General features: G+C 41.4%; 1 protein-coding gene across 3 annotated transcripts in view; it reads left to right on the forward strand.

Moving 5' to 3' along the window:
• Nucleotides 1–23929, forward strand: part of LOC135549942 (collagen alpha-1(XIV) chain-like) — a 96999-nt gene that overhangs the window by 21747 nt on the left and 51323 nt on the right. For all 3 annotated transcript variants that reach the window (XM_064980342.1, XM_064980343.1, XM_064980344.1), the window contains exons 6-19: nt 3813–3965; nt 4284–4403; nt 4681–4845; nt 5168–5329; nt 5928–6215; nt 8077–8222; nt 10118–10247; nt 16419–16558; nt 16872–16998; nt 17351–17490; nt 17988–18120; nt 18473–18541; nt 20393–20535; nt 22735–22864. In XM_064980342.1, coding sequence (XP_064836414.1) covers nt 3813–3965; nt 4284–4403; nt 4681–4845; nt 5168–5329; nt 5928–6215; nt 8077–8222; nt 10118–10247; nt 16419–16558; nt 16872–16998; nt 17351–17490; nt 17988–18120; nt 18473–18541; nt 20393–20535; nt 22735–22864 — 2046 coding nt within the window. The remainder of the gene's footprint in view (nt 1–3812; nt 3966–4283; nt 4404–4680; nt 4846–5167; nt 5330–5927; nt 6216–8076; nt 8223–10117; nt 10248–16418; nt 16559–16871; nt 16999–17350; nt 17491–17987; nt 18121–18472; nt 18542–20392; nt 20536–22734; nt 22865–23929) is intronic.

Raw genomic sequence — 23929 nt, forward strand, 5'->3', positions numbered from 1 at the left:
CTAAGGTCTATTATGATGAGATATTGATTGGTTTTCTGGTATAATCTGGAAACTGAAACTCCAGGATTGTACAGACTTGTAGGTAGACCACTCAGTGGTAGGTAGACCACTCTTGGTTTCGTAACATGTTCCAGCCTGGTAAGCAGTCTTTTTATTTGGGGGATAATATTTTTTAGAGTTATATTCTCTCTTTTCCAATGAAAAAAGTATGTACAACTGTTTCATTTGTGTATGTTTTGCATGGATTTGATAACTGAAACACCTTTTTGATTGTAACCATGTTTAAATGATGATCTCTACATTGCCTTGATGTTCTGTACGTTCTCTCTCCCCAGAGATAATGAGCAAAACTTCCAGAAGATGTCTGTTCACCGAACTCTGAGACTGAATCTGTGTACCACTGCAGCTGTGTGCATGGAATGCTCTATGGGAAAAGAGGCATATACAGTGCATTCAGAAAGTATTCATACCACTTGACTTATTCCACATTTTGATGTGTTACAGCCTGAATTCAAAATTGATTAAATATATTTTTCTCACCCATCTACTAACTATACCCCATAATGACAAAGTGATTTTATTTTTGCACATTTATTGAAAATGAAATGCAGAAAGGTCTCACTTACATAAGTATTCACACCCCTGAGTCAAAACTTTGTAGGATCACCTTTGGCAGCGTTTACAGCAGTGAGTCTTTAAAGCCTTGTTCAGGCCTTGATGCTCAAATCAGTTTTGTATTTCAAATCCGTTTTGGACTACTGGCTGTCCAAACAGCAAGATACAAGTGACCAAATTGGATTTGTGTGTGTTCAGACAGCAGTCATTTGCTGACACGGCTATGCTAGTTGTCATAGTAACGGGGGGGTGTACAGTGGTGTAGGTTGATTGGTGGTGGTGCTCATGCTTCCTGTCACTCAGAAGTTATGCAGCGGGGCTTCCTGAGTGACGCAGCGGTCTAAGACACTGCATCACACTGCTAGAGGCATTACTACAGACCTGGGTTAATTCCCATAGGACGGCGCACAATTGGCCCTGCGTGGTCCGGGTTAGGCTGGTGGGGCTCATCGCGCTCTAGTGACTCCTTGTGGTGGGCTGACTCCAGTTGCCAGTTGAACGGTGTTTCATCCGACACATTGGTGCTAGCGGGTGTTAAGGAGCGCAGTTAGGTGGGTCATGTTTCGGAGGATGCATGACTCAACCTTCGCCGAGCCTGTTGGGGAGTTGCAGCGATGAGACAAGATGGAAAATTGGGGAGAAAATGCCACTTTTAAAGCCTCAAAAGGATAAGAGGATCCAACAATCAAAACGAGTTCTAGCTAGTTAACTATTTAGCTTTCTAGCACATTCACTGATTTGTTTGTAAAAAATTAACAAGCTAGGTAGCTACCACATGTTCTTGTCTAACTGTCAACAGAGTAACCTAGCTAGTAAGCAACAAGATATGCCAAATAACAGTCTAAAAACCACTTGAGGGCAAATAATCAGATGGCCAGGAATCAGATTTGTACCTGAGCTTCATGGGTGGTTTGAAATGTGGCCTGAAATATCAAATTCCATGTGCTTTCTGGCTATTCAGACTGCAGGAAAAGTAACAGATTCTAATTAGATATGCAAATAAATAGGATTTGAGTCACTTCAAACTGCCAATGTGAACACGGCATTAGAGCTTTCCACACCTGGATTGTGTAGCATTTGCCCATTATTATTTACTGAAATTGTCAAGCTCTGTCAAATTGGTTGTTAGTCATTGCTAAGACAACCACATTTAGGTCTTGCCATAGATTTTCAAGTAGATTTAAGTCAAAACAGTAACTCGGCCACTGGAACATTCATTGTCTTCTTGGTAAAAACTCTAGTGTATATTTGGCCATGTGTTTAAGGTTATGGACCTGCTGAAAGGTAAATGAATCTCCCAGTGTCTGGTGGAAAGTAGACTGAACCAGGTTTTCCTCTATGATTTTGCCTGTGCTTAGCTCCATTACGTTAATTTTTTTATCCTGAAAAACTCCCCAGTCCTTAACGATTACAAGCATACCCATAACATGACGCAGCCTTCACTATATTTGAAATATGCAGAGTGGTACTCAGTAAAGTGTTGTATTGGATTTACTCCATAACACTTTATATTCAGGACAAAAAGTTAATTGCCTTGACACATTTTTTTCAGTATTACTTTAGTCCCTTGTTACAAACAGGATACATGTTTTGGAATTTTTTTATTCCGTATAAGGCTTCTTTCTTTTCACTGTCAATTAGGTTAGTTTTGTAGAGTAACTATACTGTTGTTGATCCATCCTTTTTTCCCTATCACTGCCATTAAACTAACTATTTTAAAGTCACCATTGGCCTCATGGTGAAATCAATGAGCTGTTTCCTTCATTTCCGGTAACTTAGTTAGTAATGACGCCTGTATCTTTGTAGTGACTGGGTGTTATGATACACCATCCAATGTGTAAATAATAACTTCACCATGCTCAAAGAGAATCCACTGCTCGACTGAGGGACCTTACAGATAATCGTATGTGTGGGGTACAGAGATGAGGTAGTCATTAAAAAAATAATGTTAAACACTATTATTGCACACAGAGTGAGTCTGTGGAACTTATTATGTGACTTGTTAAGCACGTTTTTATTCCTGACCTTGTTTAGGCTTGACATAACAAAGGGGTTGAATACTTATTGACTCAAGACATTCAAGCTTTTTGTTTCTAATCAAATTTGTAATTAAAAAAAAGTGAAAAACATAAATACACTTTGAAATGATGGGGTGTTTGTAGGCCAGTGACAAAATAAATCTAAATTTAATACATTTCAAATTCAGGCTCTAACAACAAAATGTGGAAAAAGTCAAGGGGTGTGAATACTTTCTGAAGGCACTATACCATTCAGAATCTGAAATCAATCATTGTAATCCACCATAAAGGGTTATGGAATGTTGGATCACTTTTACAGTATTTAGCTTTTAATCAATAAACTGCTGCCCTTTTCTTATTTGTGTCTTTGCTGGTCACACAATTTCACAATTTTCACACACAAACATCAGTTGGTATAGGAGAAATATACTGTACAACAAAAATAATAATCTTGATTCCGGGTATATTATTTATTGCGTAAGACTGAAAGCCTGACAGTTTTCTGAACTGTGAAAGTCAAGAGTTTTTTCCTGAACTTAAGATACATAAGCATATTCAATGCAGGTTTGTGCATATCCTGCAGAAACCTTCTGAATCCACACAGAGAGTTCTGGGTCAATGCTTTTCCCTCACACTGAGTGTGTTGGATCAGGATAATAGCGCATTGCTGTCATGTCTGTTTGTGCTCTAATGACAGGCCTGTCTCTACTTAAATGGATTGGCACAGATTGTGAGAGGAGGCATAATGAGATATATTATTATGTGAAAGGCTATGTAGCAAAGTGTTGAAATAAAATTTCACCTAATTAAGGCATATTTTCTTTCATTGACTGGGTGTATTCGTAAGCACCAGAATAATTTAGCATTAATTATACTCTAAATTGTCCTTCAGGGAATTATGTGGGAAGATGGTTTGAACTGAATAAACAAATGCTTTGGACCTAAGCTGCACTTCAAATAATGAAAAATGAATTTAGAAAAATCATGATAACGTTTTAATTGTTTAATTCAGTTTACCTGTATTTGATAAGTTACTCTCTTCAGTGACCTTACTTTCCCCTTCATGCTACAGTAGTGGTGTGTTGTGCATTCTTGTGTTTTATCTAGGCTAACGTTTTAATGCTTTGTCATTAGTATGTTGGTATTAACAGATTTGGTCTGTATTTCTTTCCTTTACAGAGCAGTTCATGTGTAAGACCCCGGCCATTGCAGATATTGTGATCCTGGTGGACGGATCATGGAGTATCGGACGGATAAACTTCCGTCTGGTCCGCATGTTCCTGGAGAATCTGGTTAGCGCATTCCATGTGGAGTTTGACAAGACACGGATAGGTGAGGAAACAATCTGTCATCTATTCTACTGGTTTCTTTATCATCATCATCGGTGATGTTTTTTCCCTATCATTGTCATCATCATTATAATTATGAGAAAGCAGTATTGCTAAAGCGCTCATGATTAGATGGTGATAGCCAATTAGCCATATGGCCATGGCCATATCCTGTCTATTCCACCCACTGGTGTCACAGGTACTGTAGTTTCTGTGTTGTTGTGTTGCTGTGTTTCATCTGGGTAATAAATGATTATCGTCAGTACAATAATGGAGTGTGAATGTGTGTTGAGAGAAGCTCATAGTGTTACCCTGTTCACAGGTCTGGCCCAGTACAGTGGTGACCCCAGGATGGAGTGGCACCTGAACACTTTCACCACCAAAGAAGCAGTCATCGATGCTGTGAAGAACCTGCCCTACAAAGGAGGGAACACATTGACGGGTACTAGAAAATAATCCTTTCGTCCTCTGTACTCTGTAATAGTACTGAACTCCACATAATACACATTTACCAACCTGGCATAAATTACGTTCATTATGTTATTCTACCACATTGTATTAGATGTCTCGATAACTTGATTCATCTGTTTTCAATGACATTTTGAGATTTAGACAGGTAACCCAATAATCTAACAAAGATGCTAATACTGTATGTGACACTCCTCAAGAACTGCTGTGTATGCAGGAGTTAGACAGTATGCTGATATTCTTCTCTCTAGGTCTTGCATTGACGTACATCCTGGAGAACAGTTATAAACCTGAGTCCGGATCCAGGGCCGGCGTTCCCAAAATTGGAATCCTGATCACAGATGGGAAGTCTCAAGACGATGTCAGACCCCCGGCTCAGAGTCTGAGAGAGGCGGGAATAGAGCTGTTTGCCATTGGTATGAGACAAAGCCTCATCTTAGTTCTCTTTAAATGCTCATATATTTCTGTAGTTAAAGGGATAGCTTGAATGCAGATGCACTTTTCTTGACGGATGGAGGACATTCTTTCACCTTTAACATTTATATTTATGAAAACTGGTTTGAGTGTGAAGCCACATGTTCTGACACCTGCTCAGTGTAATGATATGTAATCTAGAGATGTCTCATTCTACTCATCCTGATCATCTTTCCCTCTCTTAATGTCGGTATCTCTCTCTCATGCGCTCTCTCTCTCTCCCCCTTTTCCTCCTTCACGCTCTCTACCTCTTTCTCTGCAAAGGTGTGAAGAACGCCGATGAGAAAGAGCTGAAGGCCATCGGCTCGCCTCCAGAGGAGACGCATGTCTACAACGTGGCCGACTTCAGCGTCATGAGCTCTATCGTGGAGCGTCTGACCAGGACCGTCTGTGACCGGGTCGAACAGCTCGACAAGGCCATCAAAGGTGAGTCCGATTCAAGTAGAGTAGTAGATTCAGAAAAGAGAATTGAGAAGGTTAAATCCAGACCTGGGTTCAAGTACATGTGTATTTCAGTATCTGGTATTTAAAATCTGTGGTTATGAGTATTTACAAATGCACAACCCAAAACAAGTACTTCGATTTGAGTCATTAATTGAATGGTTATTTGTAAAAACCAAATAGTCTACCAAATTTTATTTGACAGTATCTTCAAATACTTATTTCAAATACTATTTTCAAATACCTGGGTTAAATGCATGGGAGTGTATTTGAGTATTTTCAAATACTTTTCAAGTTTATTTCCAAATACATTAAAATATACTTGTCTTTTCAACAAAAATCTATCTGAATACCTACTTGGAATGTATGTGAAAGTAATTGAGATATTTGGAACAGTATTTGAACCCAGGTCTGGTTACATCACAGGTGAGCATTATAGACATTTAGTCATATAGTATCCCTTTTTACAAACAAACAGTGTTTGAAATGTGTCACTTCAGCCATTGTGGAAAAATCCACATGAAAGCAAACAAATCCATCCTCTCACCCTTTCTCTTTCTTCACCCACCCTACATCCTCTAAGGTGACAGAGGCCCAGAAGTCACCATGGCCCCTCCCAGAGGCCTGGTGACCTCAGAGGTGACAGCCAGGAGTTTCCGGGTGTCGTGGACCCACGCCCCAGGGACGGTGGAGAAGTACCGGGTGGTGTACTACCCTGCCAGCGGGGGCCAGCCCGAGGAGAAGGTAGTGCAGGGCACAGTGGACACAGTGGTGCTCAACTACCTCCTCTCCCTGACTGAGTACCAGGTGGCCGTGTTCGCCATCTACGCCAGCTCAGCTAGCGAGGCCCTCCGAGGCAGCGCTACCACATGTAAGTCTAGTTACAAAACTGAATCTCATCTGATTTAGTGAGGGCTAGAAGTTGATGAAGGACAAAGAAATCCCCCTTGGATATCTGTGAATACTAAGTACACAAATGACCTTAAAGGGGTTAAAAGGGGTGGTGAGTAACCTACCGCTTTCAGACTGACATACAGATGGAGGTGGAAGAAAGAAAATTTACGCCATCCAGTAATGCTGTAAATGCTCTCACTTTTGGAGCGCTTAAGTATCCCGTATTGCATTTAGGCCTATATTTATGTATTTCTATAGACCGGTAATTTAAGGGATGGGATGTGGCCACTCTCGGCCAAACAGGTTAACGGGAATGGAGATAACTTTGCTGTGTGAATTGTGAGTTATGCCTGTTGATTTAATTGTTTACAATTTGACTTTTGCTTCTCCATTTACCATGTTACAAAACTGGTTAGCAAACCTGCTCTCTTAGATAAAAGGGTTCCAAAAGGGTTATTCAGCTGTACCCATAGGAGAACCTTTTGAAAAACCCGTCTTGGTTTCAGATAGAACCCTTTTGGGCCCCTATGTAGAACATTCTGTGAAAGGGTTCTTTATCGAACCCAAAAGGGTTCTACCTGGAACCAGAAGGGTTATGCCTGGAACCAAAAGGATAATACCTATAACCAAAAGGGTTCTACCTGGAACCAGAAGGGTTATGCCTGGAACCAAAAGGATAATACCTATAACCAAAAGGGTTCTGGAACCCTGGAACCAGATAATACCTATAACCAGAAGAGTTATGCCTGGAACCAAAAGGATAATACCTATAACCAAAAGGGTTCTACCTGGAACCAGAAGAGTTATGCCTGGAACCAAAAGGATAATACCTATAACCAAAAGAGTTATACCTGGAACCAAAAGGGTTATGCATGAAACCAAAAGGGTTAAACCTGGAACCAAAAAGGGTTTTCAAAGGGTTATCCTATGGGGATAGCTGAAGAACCATTTTAGGTTCTTGATAGCATCTTATTTTCTAAGAGTGCATATAAACTCTGGCCAATCAAGGGAAGCTAGGACATACTAACAAGTCTGTAACCTTTGAGTCGAGGTAAGCGAACAGGGTGTTGTATGTCTTTGTCCCTAGTGGAGACAGCATAGCCTACTCACCAAGGTCCAGGGAGAGCTCAGTCGGGACTCTGTAGTCGGCCAGCCCAAGCAGGTTATTAGGTTCAAATGGTGACAAAGATAATAGTATAAAAATTATAAAAAATAAAAAAAAGACATACCAAATAAAGGAAATGTATTCAGACACAAATGGTAAAACCCTGCCTGGTCTGGAGGCCACTCCCAATCAGCGTCTCAGCTAGATAATCACTCCTACCTGTGAGCAATCACTCCCTACCAGCACTCCAAGCACCTGGCCCGGCTGCTGCTGGGATATGAAGAGGGAAAATGGACTGCTAACTGTGTCCTAACCTCCTCCCTACCTCTAACTCCTGATTAGACAGAACAGGGCTGGAGCAAAAACCTGCATATGCAGTAGGTAAATATTTAATTGTTAGTCTGCACCTGTTGTTTATGTGATGAATAAAATGTGATTTTATCTGAGCTCTCCATGAAGAGGGTTTTGCTAACCCTGGTCTACTGGTCTAAGTCATGTCCTAGTCTTAACCCTGCAGGAACTGTGTGTGACCTCTGTGTGACCCATAGAAATAAAATTACTAGAACAGGCTGAAGCCCCTCTGACCTCAGCAACTTGACTGCACCCTCACGGGTACACTCAATTTGATTGATATGGAATTGTAATCCTAAACGTTGACTTGAATGTTGTTGCATGTTCTAGTAATTCTATGTTGTCACCCATATATGACCTATGTGACCCTTCTGTGTTACAGTGGCCCTGCCCACGGTGAACAACCTGGAGCTGTTTGACATCACCCACAACACCATGAGGGCCCGCTGGAGGGTCGCAGAGGGGGCTTCTGGCTTCATGATCCTCTATGCCCCGCTGACCGAGGGAGACGACGCTGATGAGAAGGAGGTGATAAAAAGGAGACAGAAGGGAGGAAAGAGAAAGGAGGATGAGAAAATGAGAGAGAAGAGGAATGAGATGGTAAAATAAAGACAGCGGAGGAGAAAAGACTGTCAGAAAGAAAAGGAAAGAAGACAGATGGAGAGGGAGAGAGAAGAGGATGGAAGAAATGGAGTGGTTACATTTAAATACAGAGGAAAGTAAAGAAGTAGTAAGAGAGGGAATTTAGAAAATATTTAGAAGACACTCTAACTCAGTGGTCGCCAACCTTTTCTGAGTCAAAATGCAAGCCTAGATTTACCGCTCCAATTTTTTTTTTTACTTGACTTAAAAAATGTAACCCTATGCAACATTAACCAACTAAAAATGGAATGAGGTATGTGCAGTAGACTATAGGCCCAATACATTATCACTGCATATTGGCTACACTTGAATGGCCCTGCCAATGTTGTTCTTCTCAGACGTTTTGAAATGATCTAAAAGAAATTGTAGGTATATGATCACACTGGTAATAGATAATGTGTTGTATTACTTGTGAGGCACAGCTTAGTGAGCATAATAATGTGTTTTTTTATTTACTGGACTGATGGCCTGCATCTGATGGTCAGTCTGAGGGGAGGGAGCAGCGGTGAGGCTGTCTATCACTCGACTCACCATCCCTCCTCACTCCCTCACTCCGCTGAGAAAAAAAGAGGACAGTCTTCCTGGTGGCCAAACTTAAGTCGCACTGCATTATTTCTGCCTCATGCACCAATTCATGGTGTTTCTCCTATGACCAGAGAAGTGAAATATTCCTCGATATGAAAAAATACACAAGCCGCTAATAATAACAACGCAAGTTTATGGAAACACCTTGCTGTACTTATTGATTGCAGCTGCAGTGCTGGTTGTAGCGTGAGTGGAAGTAGCGAGCGTGCATTTTATGGCTTATAAAACTGTTCAACAAAGTGTTGACAGCGCTGAATAACAACTTAATCATGAACTTAGTCATAAAAACAGCAAGTCTCTAGTCATGATTTTAACATTTTAGAAATCTCACATGATCAACTTTGCTGTGCGTTCGATGCTATGGTGCTATGGCTTATGGTGCGAGGAAACTGTACAGACACTGTGATCTGAGCTATCTGATTGGCCAGGTGTAGGCCTATAGGTGCACTTGATTTACTCTCTGGGCCTGCCAGGTAGGTTCTACCTTCAGACACATGAAATGGTTCATAACCTGTTTCTCTTGCTAGGGCTGCTGAATCAAGTGCACCTATTACCAAAAGCACAAAACGAAGAAAAAATAGGAACGCAGGACTTTATTGTTGTTTTTCTTACAGAAGTGTTTGGTGATCGACTAGGAATGGCTTGGAGATCGACCAGTTGGTGACCACTGCTCTAACTAGTGCAATGGAAAGGGGGGAGGTGAGATGGAGAGGGAGAGAGAAGTTCCTCCACCCAACAAATTCCACCCATCCTGTTAGTGCTCATTAAAAAATAACACTCTCTAGGCACAGTCATCAGTTCAGGTTCACAGTTTCACTTGCTCAGCCTGTTGGGGCACAACACTTGAATCTTTTTTCAAATAAAGTTATACTGGCTGTTGTCGATCGATTCAGACAGGTTTTAAGTGCATATCTCGGTTGTTTAGTTAAATGCCTCTAGCTAGATTAGCATAAAACAAAAATAATTCTAGGCAGAATGCTCCATTCTCTAAAAAGCAGTTATTTCACATTCTTATGTATCACGTCTGGCTGGCTGGCTCGCTGCCACTTTATCTGGCTGTCTGACCATCTTGCCCTCGTCTGTTTGATGCTTGATTCTGTCTTCATCAACCCCCTGTATATATCTTGCTCCTTTGCCAACTTCTCTGTTTACCTGTCTGTCACCTTGTCTAAGGTCTCTGATGACTGTTTGTACAGGTGAAAGTGGCTGAGACGGTGAACGAAGTGGAACTGGAGAACCTGACCCCAGACACAGAGTACACAGTGACGGTGTACGCCATGTACGGAGAGGAGGCCAGTGACCCTATGACCAGTCAGGAGACCACACGTGAGTAACCGCCTCATACACTCGTACTCATGCACGTGCATGCACAGATTCACACACGCATGCATAAGCAGGCACACACACACATACCCACACATGACAATTCCAGAAACACTGAGCTACCTGTAAGAAAACAGGTGTGTCGCTTGTAACAACATGAGTAGCTGTTGTTGTCGTAATAAATGTAAATCTCTATCAGAACATGAGATGGATATCTACCGGCTGAGCATGAGATATTTACTGTAGGTGTTTAGATGTTTGGTTAGCCATCAGGCCTAGTGAATTTGCATACTTCTGCCTGTATCTTGAATGAGTGATATCAAGCCCTGGCAAGCTTTAGAACAAGACCGAACGAACAGGCTGCCAAAACAATGGTGTTTGTGCTGATTTGACATTTCAGAGCTATTTGCGGGCATAATGTTAGTGTTGAAGTTGACAATCTGTCAGTCACCACTTTGCTAATTAATGTGTTATTATCTTTCTTTGAACGTTCGTAAGGGAGATGTCACGACATGTACTGTAGATATACAGTTGTAGTCGGAAGATTACATACACTTAGGTTGGAGTCATAAAACTTGTTTTTCAACCAATCCACAAATTTCTTGTAAACAAACTATAGTTTTGGCAAGTCGGTTAGGACATCTACTTTGTGCATGACACAAGTAATTTTTCAAACAATTGTTTACAGACAGATTATTTCACTTATAATTAATTGTATCACAATTCCAGTGGGTCAGAAGTTTACATACACTAAGTTGACTGTGCCTTTAAACAGCATGAAAAATTCCAGAAAATTATGTCATGGCTTTAGAAGCTTTTGATAGGCTAATTGACATAATTTGAGTCAATTGGAGGTGTACCTGTAGATGTATTTCAAGGCCTACCATCAAACTCAGTGCCTCTTTGTTTGACATCATGGGAAAATCTTAAGAAATCAGCCAAGACCTGAGAGAAAAAATTGTAGACCTCCACAGGTCTGGTTCATCCTTGGGAGCAATTCCAAACGCCTGAAGGTACCATGTTCATCTGTACAAACAATAGTACGCAAGTATAAACACCATGGGACCACACAGCCGTCATACCGCTCAGGAAGGAGATGCGTTCTGTCTCCTAGAGATTAACGTACTTTGGTGCGAAAAGTGCAAATCAATCCCAGAACAACAGCGAAGGACCTTGTGAAGATGCTGGAGGAAACAGGTAGAAAAGTATCTATATCCACAGTAAAACAAGTCCTATATCGACATAACATGAAAAGCCGCTCAGCAAGGAAGAAGCCACTGCTCCAAAACCGCCATAAAAAAGCCAGACTACGGTTTGCAACTGCACATGGGGACAAAGATCTGACTTTTTGGAGAAATGTCCTCTGGTCTGATGAAGCAAAAATAGAATGCTTTGGCTATAATGACCATCGTTTGGAAGAAAAAGGGGGAGGCTTGCAAGCCAAAGAACACCATTCCAACCGTGAAGCACAGGGGTGGCAGCATCATGTTGTGGGGGTTCTTTGCTGCAGGGGGGACAAAATAGATGGCTTCATGAGGCAGGAAAATTATGTGGATATATTGAAGCAACATCTCAAGACATCAGTCAGGAAGTTAAAGCTTAGTCGCAAATGGGTCTAAAGCTTGGTCCAAATGGACAAGCATACTTCCAAAGTTGTGGCAAAATGGCTTCAGGACAACAAAGTCAAGGTATTGGAGTGGCCATCACAAAGCCCTGACCTCAATCCTGTAGAACATTTGTGGGCTGAACTGAAAAAGCGTGTGCGAGCAAGGCGGCCTACAAACCTGATTCAGTTACACCAGCTGTTAGGAGGAACGGGCCAAAATTCACCCAACTTATTGTGGGAAGGTTGATGAAGGCCCAAAACGTTTGACCCAAGTTAAACAATTTAAAGGCAAAGCTACCAAATACTAATTGAGTGTATGTAAACTTCTGACCCACTGGGAATGTGAGGAAATAAATAAAACCTGAAATAAATTGTTCTCTTGTCACACCCTGACCATAGTTTGCTTTGTATGTTTCTATGTTTTGTTTGGTCAGGGTGTGATATGAGTGGGCATTCTATGTTGTGTGTCTAGTTTGTCTGTTTCTGTGTTTGGCCTGATATGGTTCTCAATCAGAAGCAGGTGTTAGTCATTGTCTCTGATTGGGAACCATATTTAGGTAGCCTGTTTTGTGTTGGGTTTTGTGGGTGATTGTTCCTGTTCCGGTCTCTGTGTTAGTTTGCACCAGTATAGGCTGGTTTGGTTTTCACGGTACGTTTATTTTGTTTTTGAATTGATTGTGGTTCATCTTCATTAAAGATGTATCTAAATAATTCCGCCGCATTTTGGTCCGACTCTCCTTCACCTAAAGAAAGCCCGTTACATCTCTCTACTATTATTCTGGCATTTCACATTCTTAAAATAAAGTGGTGATCCTAATTGACCTAAGACAGATAATTTTTATTAGGATTAAATATCAGGAATTGTGAAACTGAGTTTAAATGTATTTGCTAAGGTGTATGTAAACTTCGAACTTCAACTGTATGTGTCGTTCCACGAAATTAGTGCCTGTTGCATCCCTTTGATACTGCTTTATTGAATGAAGTGTCCTTTAATATAGACCACATGGAGAATTCAATCAATCAGATTTTTTTATATGAATAAAGACTTGCTAAAGTGCCAAAATTCAGCATTCTGACATGTCCTTCCATGCACCCTCTGTCACTTCTAGGAAGATATAAACCCCCTTAACACCAGAATTACTCCATGTTTTCACCATCATTGTAAAGCCCTAGATATTTTGTTGATTTAACAAAGTCATTTCTGATTATTATTTATTTAATGTGATTAGTGATTAATTTACATGTGTCCTTCATTTCAACCCTGTTACGTGAACTGAAGTCTCGGTTTAATATTGTGAAACTATTCCTTAATTTTTTTGAAGAAACATTGAACATCTACTAGTCAAATCATTGTGTTAAAGGAGGTGAGCTGGATATTGTTTTTGTCAATTTTCTAGTGTTTTGTACTGGAAAACAGCCGGTCGAGCATAACACATCAACCCTAGATAGACTGGCAAGAAATGTTTTAACAATTTCATTTGTTTTGTAAAACTTACATTCAATTGCCACTCCCTGTTTCACACATCAAGTTTCCATTCCACCTGTCACAATAGGATTTATGCCTGAGTTAAGATGAAATTATCAACCTTGTTACGGTCAACTCAGTTACATTAATTGGCACTTATTGTAGTCATTTTTTGTATGTAACCTCTTGAGATGGGAAAACGTGTTTTTTATTAAGTTGAACATGTGCCCTTTATGACAGAATGTTAAAATATAGTAAAATCCAAAGTTTTTTTGGGACCAAGTTATACTTCTCAAAAGGCACGGAATGGGTGGAACAACCCGTACAGAGACTTAAAAACAGTTTAGAAAGTAGTTGTCCTTACACGTTTTGTCTGTTTTAAGGCTACAGGATAGTGCCTTAAAGGGATAGTTCACTCAAAATAAAACTTTTGGATGTGGTGTCGATCCAGCCTATATGTCTCAACCCTAATAGAATGGGAAAGATAAACACGGTCTTAAACACTGTTAGAATTGAGGTACGTAAATATGATCTAAATAACATATTGTGTATTCTCAACTCATCTCAACATCTGTCCTATGTCCCACTGTTCAGCAGCCTGATGGAATGAAACTTGCCCTGCTCCTATTCTTACTGAACAGTGGGAACCCTTAATCTCCTTCCAGAGGGCAACAACTCGAAACATTGGGCAAGACTGTTGGTGGGGGTCCTCTCTGATGCGCTTGGCATTGGCCCTTGCCCATTTATCGTAGAGGCCCTGAAGCCCCTTGCACTGCAGCCCACAGAGCTTGGAATCCAGATTCATAGTCTTCCTGGGGACACCTTTATGAGCCACTGACAGCCCTCTGTACCAGACCAGGAACAGAAAGTCAGCACACTCTCTATATGACAAGTGTAGTAGTTGGAGAGTATCCAGGTGTTGACATTTCAGTTGTCTCAGTCTGCGCAGGAGTTGTTGCCACTTTTTGATGTTCTGGGTGTTGGCATTAAACGAGTGTGCTGTCCATGATGATTCCCAGCCACGGGGGAAAAACTGTTTGAATCAATGTTGTTTCCACGTCATTTCAACCCAAATATTCAATGTGATGATGTTGAATCATCGTGGAAAACTGATTGGAATTGAAAAAAGTCCTCAACGTTGGGAATTTCATATTTTCTTCACACTACTTTTAACCTAATTCCAATGACATGGTGAAACTTGCTATTGATTTGACGTTGAATTCACACTAGTTGACAATTCAACCAAATGTACATCAAAACTAGACGCTGAGCTGACGTCTGTGCCCAGTGACCAGGTAAACTCCCCACTCTCTCTACCTGTTTACCACCCAGGACTAGGTGGCTCACTGGGTCTGCCTTTCTCCTGAAATCAATGGGCAGTTATTTTGTTTTGTTGATGTTGAGTGTGAGTGTGAGGTAGTTGTTATTGCACCAGTAATGAACCCTGTTCACTTCTGTTGGGAAATGCAGTCATCTAAGAGGTCGACAACGGCGCTGTCACCTACATATTTCACTGCCAAGCAGTCCCTGTCGGAGACACTCAGGTCATTGGTGTATATGGAGAATAAAACTGGGGAGATGCTAGTTCCTTGGGTGGAACCGGTAGATGAACACAGAGGAAGGGATGTTGTGTTGTTGAACTTAGTCCAGCACCCGCAAGGTAATGCTGGGGTCAATCTATAGGTAGGAAAGAAAGTGAGGCTGCATGCAGTTAAAAGCAGCGTAGAAGTCGAGGAAAAGGATGCACACATAAGAGTGAGCCCTCTCCAGGTGTGTCATGGCACTGTGCAACAACGTCAGGACTGCATCCTCCACTGATCTGTTCTTCCTGTATGCAAACTGTGTTGGAATACACTACCGTTCAAAAGTTTGGGGTCACTTAGAAATGTCCTGTTTTTTGAAAGAAAAGCGTTTTTTTTGTCCATTAAAATAACATCACATTGATCCGAAATACAGTGTAGACATTGTTCATGTTGTAAATGACTATTGTCGCTGGAAACGGCAGATTTTTTATGGAATATCCACATAGGCATGCAGAGGTCCATTATCAGCAACCATCACTCCTGTGTTCCAATGGCACGTTGTGTTAGCTAATCCAAGATTATCATTTTAAAAGGCTAGTTGATCATTACAAAACCCTTTTGCAATTATGTTAGCACAGCTGAAAACTGTTGTCCTGATTAAAGAAGCAATAAAACTGGCCTTCTTTAGACTAGTTGAGTATCTGGAGCATCAGCATTTGTGGGTTCAATGGGTCAAAATGGCCAGAAACAAATAACTTTCTTTTGAAACCCGTCAGTCTATTCTTGTTCTGAGAAATTAAGGCTATTCCATGCGAGAAATTGCCAAGAAACTGAAGATTTCGTACAATGCTGTGTACTACTCCCTTCACAGAACAGCGCAAAGTGGCTCTAACCAGAATAGAAAGAGGAGTGGGAGGCCCCGGTGCAGAACTGAGCAAGAAGGCAAGTACATTAGAGTGTCTAGTTTGAGAAACAGACGCCTCACAAGTCCTCAACTGGCAGCTTCATCAAAAAGTACTCGCAAAACACAAGTCTCAACATCAACAGTGAAGAGGTGACTCCGGGATGCTGGCCTAGGATGTTATTTTAATGGACAAAAAAATTGTTTTTCTTTAAAAAATAAGGACATATTTAAGTGACCCCAAACTTTTGAATGATAGTGTAGATCCTTGCCAAACTTTAAAACCTTTTTCTCCAACTTTATTTCCAATTCCCTCATGAACCCAGTTCACCTTCACTGCATCCTTTTCATGCTCCCTGCGTCTATAACTAAATGCTGACCCTGATTTAAATTGAGGTGAATGAAGCGCAACAAGAAAATCCAGGTAGTAATTCTAAGCAGGACTTCTATCCCTACCTAAAGTGAAGCTCCTTGTTAAATTTGAACTTTGCCAGAGAATGTGTTTTGTGCGCAAAAGGCCATTCTTCTGCCCTTTTGTTCCTCGGAGAGGAACTCTCAAACAAAAAGAGTCACGTCATGCACCGGCAGGAGGGTGACTCAGGTTCTTATGTTTAATTTCAACAATATTAGGGTTGACCTGTGAGCCGTGTTCCTGTTCTCTGTCCCACTCTTCTCCCAGTACCCCTGACCCCGGCGCGGAACCTGCGCTTCTCCAACGTCGACCACAGCTCTGCCAGACTCACCTGGGAGGCGACGTCCAAGAAGGCCAGTGGTTACCGCATCATGTACGTCAAGACCAATGGAGTGCAGACCAATGAGGTGAGTGCTCACAGCACTTGGTCAATAACGTAGCTGGACTTTAAGCCCATGAATAGATTGTGTTAATGTTAATGTCGCAGACTTTCCCCCTAAAGAAATAACTTTCAAAAAACAGTTAGCATTTTGCTAACTTATAAACCTTATAGAATGTGATATATAATCTGATATATGATTCTGCCTGATGTATAGAAGGCATCACTGGAAGGATAAATTAAATAAATAAATATATTTATATACAGTATATATGTTTTAATGTCACATCGAGGGACTCACATTGACCGTTAACCCTGACCTCTCTCTTCGGTGGCCGTAGATGGACGTTGGCCATATCACCACCCTGTTGCTAAGGAACCTGACGTCATTGACCGAGTACACGGTGGCCATCTTTGCTATCTATGACGAGGGCCAGGCAGAGCCCTTGACTGACAGCTTCACTACTAGTAAGACTGCTTCTACCTGTATAAGCAATGTTATTGGCAGCTCTTGGCTTTCAACAACAGCCTTTTATAATACAAAAAAGGCCATAAATGCTGTGGCTTCTAGAATGTGCCATAGAAATATAATTATTAAAACGGACGTTTCCATTCAATTCAACGTTCCGTGATGGATGGGCATTCTATTTCTCTGGAAAGTGCTACCAAATTATCTAGCTGCATTTGAAGAGGAAACACTGATAAAGTGTATCTAAAAGAGATTGCTGACTGAATATGACCACTCATATGTGGGATGCCAAAATGATGTGGAACTCCTTCCATTATTTTGAGGCTTCTTTACCCTTTGTGTCTAAACCAGAGACGGTCCCAGAGCCTCTGAACCTGAGGAGCAGTGAAGTCTCCACAGAAAGCTTCAGGGTCACCTGGGAACACTCAGCCCAAGATGTGGTTCTTTACAGACTCACATGGACCCCCATCAGAGGAGGAGACACTAAAGAGGTCTGTGTCTGGCTGTCAGATCTAGCTGACTGACTGACTGGCTGGCTGGTTGAATGGATGCACAGTTCTCTTTCTGTCTGTTACTGCAATTATGTTTCATTCTGGTGTCTCACATCAGCTACAGAATCTATGACTGCAATTGAATTGTCTCTGCTAGAAGGTTTTCAGCTACGTGATTTATCTCAGGTTATGCATGCTGTATTGGAAGTTGTATGACTCACCTCCCAATGCTTGGCATACTTTCTATCACATCCCTGAGCAGTTTAAGATTGACCATCTATCAGGCACTCATTGAATGTTGACACAAAGCCAGTCATGCTAGATACAAATATGGATTGCTTACTTACCTTCTACAGTATGTGTTTGAAGTGTTATTTTGAAGCCCTTTTGGTGACTGTAGAATTCCAGTTCGTAAGTGCATTTGGTAGCAGCAGAAATATCCGACGTTGACTCAACTTCTCACTACATTCTCCTCCCTCCTTCCCTCTATGGTGAAGATGCTAGTGAACGGTAAAATGAATAGCCACCTGCTGACTGGACTGAGGCCCATTACTGAGTACGAGGTCTCTCTGATTGCTGTCTTCAGAAACGAGGAAGAAAGCAACGCTTTGACCCTCACAGAGTCAACAGGTAATTAAAGAAAACTCCACTCCAATCAGGGTTAATTGAACATTGGGGATTGTATTGATTTAGTGTTGCCACTGTGCTACTGCTTGCTCTTTAGGGGCTTTGAGGCGGGTTACGAGTAAGCATTTTGTGACTTTCAATGCATTTGTTAGAATCGTGCATGTCCACCACACACAGCTTAGATACATACCCATGTCTTGTATGTTTGCTACAGTGAGACTGGTCTTGAGAAAGACCTTGGTGCTGAAACATTGTCATTAAACAGTCTAAACTATAGACTCCCCTCTTATTTTTCTTTTGAAGACTCAATGTACACATTTACTTAATTGATCTGACCATTTTGTCTGTTTTTCAGTGGCAAGAACAACGACTACCACAAAAGCTACTACTACCACAACTACCACACAAGCTACCACCACAGCAGGTAAATTAGATTTTTTCGATCTTGTACTTGTCGTGTCTTTGGCTATGCCGGATTAAGTGATATGACATGCTATTCTATAAGATCCTTTCTCTGGAATTAATATTACCTGATTGAGCTAATCATGTAACTGTAATTAACTAGAAAGTTGGGGCACCACGAAATAATATTTATAGAGCTTTTATCTTCCGAATAAACTCTTAAAGACCTAGTAATATTTTACATCAATAGCAGTCATATTAATCGTCACCTTATTTCAGTCTCATCTGAAAGTTGTAAATTCTTGGTTATCTTCATGAACCCTTGTAAACAAGTTGAATCAGCAATACAAATTTGGGTTTAATCATTTATTTACGAAATACCTAACGAATCACAGAGAATTACATATACACAGAATGAATGATACCTTGATTACAAATTATATCATGAAGGAAAACGTCCCTAGCGGAGGGAACAGATTTGACAGCTGGTTACACAAAGAAAAGGGGCTGGGTTTGAGTGAAAGAGCGGGAAGACTGAGGAACAATGGGAGAAGCGATGTCTCTATCGTAAATACATTATCTTATGCATTCTACCGCCCATTTGGAAAAGGATTATGCAATAAATATTTACTCTGAACTGCACTTCGGTAGGTTGGGGGTAGATGGAAGGCCGTGTTGCCCAACCGAGTCCTTTGAGAAATGTCTCTGGTGGTAAATTGAATACGTTGTAGTAACATCGTTGTGTGGTAGACGGGATACTCTGTTCTTTCCTAGCCCACGTTTGCAGCTGCTGTTGCTAACTCAACAGCTAGGAGGTATCACTTCTATAGTGAATAAGAGTTCAAAGTTTATACCATTCGCAACCAAAGCTCACGCTGAGGTTGGTTAGTTCTGTAGTTGACATGTTAGTCCTTTTAATGTATGGACCGTCGTCCTCACATCCTCGGAACAGGAGGTTATATTTTCGTCAAGGCTTTATATAGTGGAGCGAGGAGGGTGTGTTTGAAAAGTTTCATAACCCATGTCTCTTCACAGGGGCGGGCCACTGATTGAGCAGAGCCCTAACCTTATGAAGACCCAAATCTCTCATTTGGAAGCTAAAATTACATTTCATCTCTTCACCAATAATTTTATATTCAAACATTAAAATTGAACAACAATTCCATGTGAATCCGATAACTACAATGTGCAGACTTTCTACTGTAGAGTTTATGTCATCATATCATTGATGAGAATGTCTCAGATGACAACCGAACTGACATCATATTCATTAAGTACCACCGCATATGTTCAATTGGTCGGATTACCAGAATATAGTTAATTTCCCCCCACCTTCTGATGTTTCCAGAATCTCTATGTTAACCAAGGGATGTTCAAATGTCACATCAGTAGGGTAGAGAGAGGAAAAGGGGGGGAAGAGGTATTTATGACTGTCATAAACCTACCCCCAGGCCAACATCATGACATACTGTAAAGATTTTTGTGGGAGCTTTTAATAGTATTTTCCCCAACTTGTCCCGTTGATTATAATAGTGATGGTAATGATAATGGATTGTATTTAAATAGTGCTTTTCACTTGGTTTTAAATTGCAACTCACCTCATCAATAATATGTAGCTATGATCTCACCAGGATCTCTGTTTTTGTTTGCTGTTTCTTTCTGCACTGTTGCGTCATTAGTCTAATGATATTGTGTTTATTCAAATGTATGCATCCACCCACACCGTCTGCACCATTTTCCACCTCCCTTTCTCAACTCATCCTTTTCCAACCTCCCCCTCCCTCCACCCTTACTCTCCCTCACTACCCTCTTTTTCTACCTTCCTCCAACCTCCTGTACCCTCTCTCCCTCCCTCCCTTCCTCCTTCACCCAGTTGTGCGTCTGGGTGTGAGGAACCTCCTGCTCAGCGATCACACCACCTTCAGCATGGAGGTGTCCTGGGAGCTGCAGGACCGCAACGTGCGTCAGTACCGCGTCACCTATGTCACCGCCAGGGGCGATCGTGCCGAGGAGACGGTAAGACGCAAACAAGAAGAATTCCTTTCTTCTCCGTTAGTTTGATTCCCAAGATCTCCACAGCCTAGCTCTTTTCAATGTCAGCCCTTCCTCTAATTCATATTTAAGATAAACAAAGTATGACCCCCCCCCACGCTTCCTAGTATGACCCTCTTATATGGCCACTACAATAAAACCAGCCCCTCGCTCTCCCATTAGCGATAAGCTTACATTGTCTGAATGGATTAGTGTTGATGCCATTCATTCAGCCAGTGTCTCTTGAGAACGCACTGCTCTTGGTGACCTTCCAATGATTAGATATGTATGTATGGGAGAAATTGGGGTTGTATGGTAGTCTTTAAGCGTTTGTGGCAGATGCATAGTGATATAGTGTTTAATCAGATTCCTTATCTATTGATATCAGAATGTTGTAGTCCGCTTTGTATTTGAAAACTGGTGGTGGGAATGTAGTCGATAAGTAGTACTTATCTCTTGTATAAACCTTGCTGGTTTTGTAATGCGGCATCCCAAACCAATGTTACAGCCTCATTGAAAGATAACTTTACAATGCAATCATGACTTTCAATGACAAAACACCAATTAATTCCTAGTCCACTGCTATAGTACAGGAAAACCGGGAAAAGCCACTAACGCCTCGCATTTTGTTTCTGAATTCACTGGCAACTTTCAGCACCACAGCCTGAACAGCTCCCATCCAAACACAGGTTATTGAAGGCCAGCCAGGGAATAAGAGCAGTAGAGTGGAACCCACAGCCATACTTTGTAGTAAAGTCAAGGGGATTGAGAGTTTGCATTCTTCACAGATACTTCATTCCCAACTAGTTTGAACCGGATAAATTATAAATAGTTTGAGGGAGCGACCAAGTTATAATTTTTTTAGGCAACGACGGTAGCACTGGGACTTGGCTACTTGGGTCACACTCCGTCCTGCGGTCCCCCCCTTCGACAAAGATAGCTGCTATTTTCATCAAGTTGGCCTGAAATTGATTTGTCAAACTCGCCACTTGTCACGGCTGTGGAACGTTTTGGGATGGAGGCGAGGCGAGGCTAGACCGCACACGCTCGGAATGCAAACAGGAATGAGAGGAGGAATGAAGAGTGGATGAGGGAGAAACAGAGACGGAGAGAGAGGGAAGAGGAGGAGGAGTGGCTGCAGTCCAGAAATGACAGATTTTCTAGGTGATTCTGAAATTAGACAGCCTACATTACGAATTCACAGTGTTCACATGTTGAGTTATGCGTTGTGCCGTACATTAGTCAATTAACTTCTATAGCCTAACTCCTGAAAGTTTAAGTATCTTGTTTGACTATTTTTCCAATTAAATGTACTGATATCAGTGTTTAGATACATTGAATTTGAAATGGAGGTATAGACTATTATTAATTACATTTGTTCATAAATTGGGGGCAAAGTACAAAAAAACATACTTTTAATTGTTTACTTTTGGAGTCCAACAGTCCAGGTCTCGTTTCTCCCACTTTTGTCTCTCACTTCTGCCCCTTTGTGCAGGCTGCTATCCTCCTTTATCCCAAAGCACTCCCTGGCTTAACGACCCACAGCCTTTCCTCATTGTGGCAGGAAGTCAGGAATTCTTCTTTGTCATTCACTGATTCCCCTTCATGCCCTAGACTAGAGATTCTCCTGAATACAGTATCAACTTCCTTCATCTGTGTCTTGTAATCATTCAGTTTACTCAGTCATTTGCTGAATGGTTTTCTAGAGTGTAGCATGTTCATTCATGCACTATCACACGTTATTACACATAACGTAAGGAGATGAAGATTTGCTTGGCGGCAGGTATCCTAGCGGTTAAGAGCGTTGGGCCAGTAACCAAAAGATCACTGGTTCAGAGCCTATTTAAGCAAGGCACAAACCCAATTGCTGCTATTAGTTGCTCTGGAAAAGAGTGGCTGCTAAATTATGTAATGTAAAAGACATGAAAACGGAAGTCAGATCAATTTCTCTGTTATCACTAAAAACAAAGACATCACAGAGCTCCTATTAGCTAGCCTGATACCAGATATTTTTGGCTGTCTTGCCAACTCCTATGGTCAGACAGGTCTGCTACAAGGCCACAACTCCAGTACATTTAATCACCAGTCACATTGACCCAGCATGTCCCTCCACTCCAGACAATACCAGAACCTTGTCGTCCTCATATTGTGATTGGCAAATGTGTGTGTGTGTGTGTGTTCTAGAAAATGGTCCCAGGTGGTCAGAACAGCCTCCTGCTGCAGCCACTGCTGTCTGACATGGAGTACAAGGTGACGATCACCCCGGTCTACGCCAACGGAGACGGCCCCGGTGTTAGCCGCATGGGACGCACCTGTAAGTCTGTCTGCATGACCTTCTCTCCATGGTGACACGGACTCTGAGATATACAGTACCAGTCAAAAGTTTGGATACATCTACTCATTCCAGGGGTTTTCTTTATTTTTACGATTTTCTACATTGTAGAATAATAGTGAAGACATCAAAACTATGAAATAACACATATGGAATAATGTAGTAACCAAATAAGTGTTAAACAAATCATTCTTCAAAATAGCCACGTTTTGTTTTGATGACAGCTCTGCACGCTCTTTGCACACTGAGTGTACAAAACATTAAGAACACCTGCTATTTCCATGACATAGACTGACTAAATTAATCCAGGTGAAAGCTATGATCCCTTATTGATGTCACCTGTTAAATCAACTTCAATCAATGTAGATGAAGGGGAGGAGACAGGTTAAGGAAGGATTTTTAAGCCTTGAGACAATTGAGACATGGGTTGTGTATGTATGCCATTCATAGCGTGAATGTGCAAGACAAAATATGTAAGTGTCTTTGAACGGGGTATGGTAGTAGGTGCCAGGCACACCGGTTTGAGTGTGTCAAGAACTTAAATGCTGCTGGGTTCTTACACTTAACAGTCTCCCGTGTGTATCAAGAACGATCCACCACCCAAAGGACATCCAGCCAACTTGACACAACAGTGGGAAGCATTGGAGTCAACATGGCCAGCAGCCCGCCCCTGGTGGTTGTCAGAAGCTGAAAGCACTCACATCATTAACAAACATTTTTGAATGGAATTCACATTTTCATTCTTTATCTTCCTAAAAAGCTTACATGAGTAGTTACTGATTATTTTCCCTGCTCTGAAAAGAACAGTCCCTGGACACCAATTTGAAATGTATTGTCCACTTTAAGAATGAAAAATGAGGCAATCCCTCAAACAACAATGTCACATTGAATATGTGTGTGTGTGTATATGTATGTGTGTGTGTGAATGATTTGTACTGTATGGAACAGGTCTGGAGAAGTCATGCTCTACTGAATCCAGTTGTAATTCAGTCCAATGCTGTGAGTCTGACTCAAAAAGTTAGTAATCTTAAAGCCCATCAGACATGT

The sequence above is a fragment of the Oncorhynchus masou genome, chromosome 12, assembly GCF_036934945.1.
Source record: "Oncorhynchus masou masou isolate Uvic2021 chromosome 12, UVic_Omas_1.1, whole genome shotgun sequence".
Taxonomy (NCBI): Eukaryota; Metazoa; Chordata; class Actinopteri; order Salmoniformes; family Salmonidae; genus Oncorhynchus; species Oncorhynchus masou.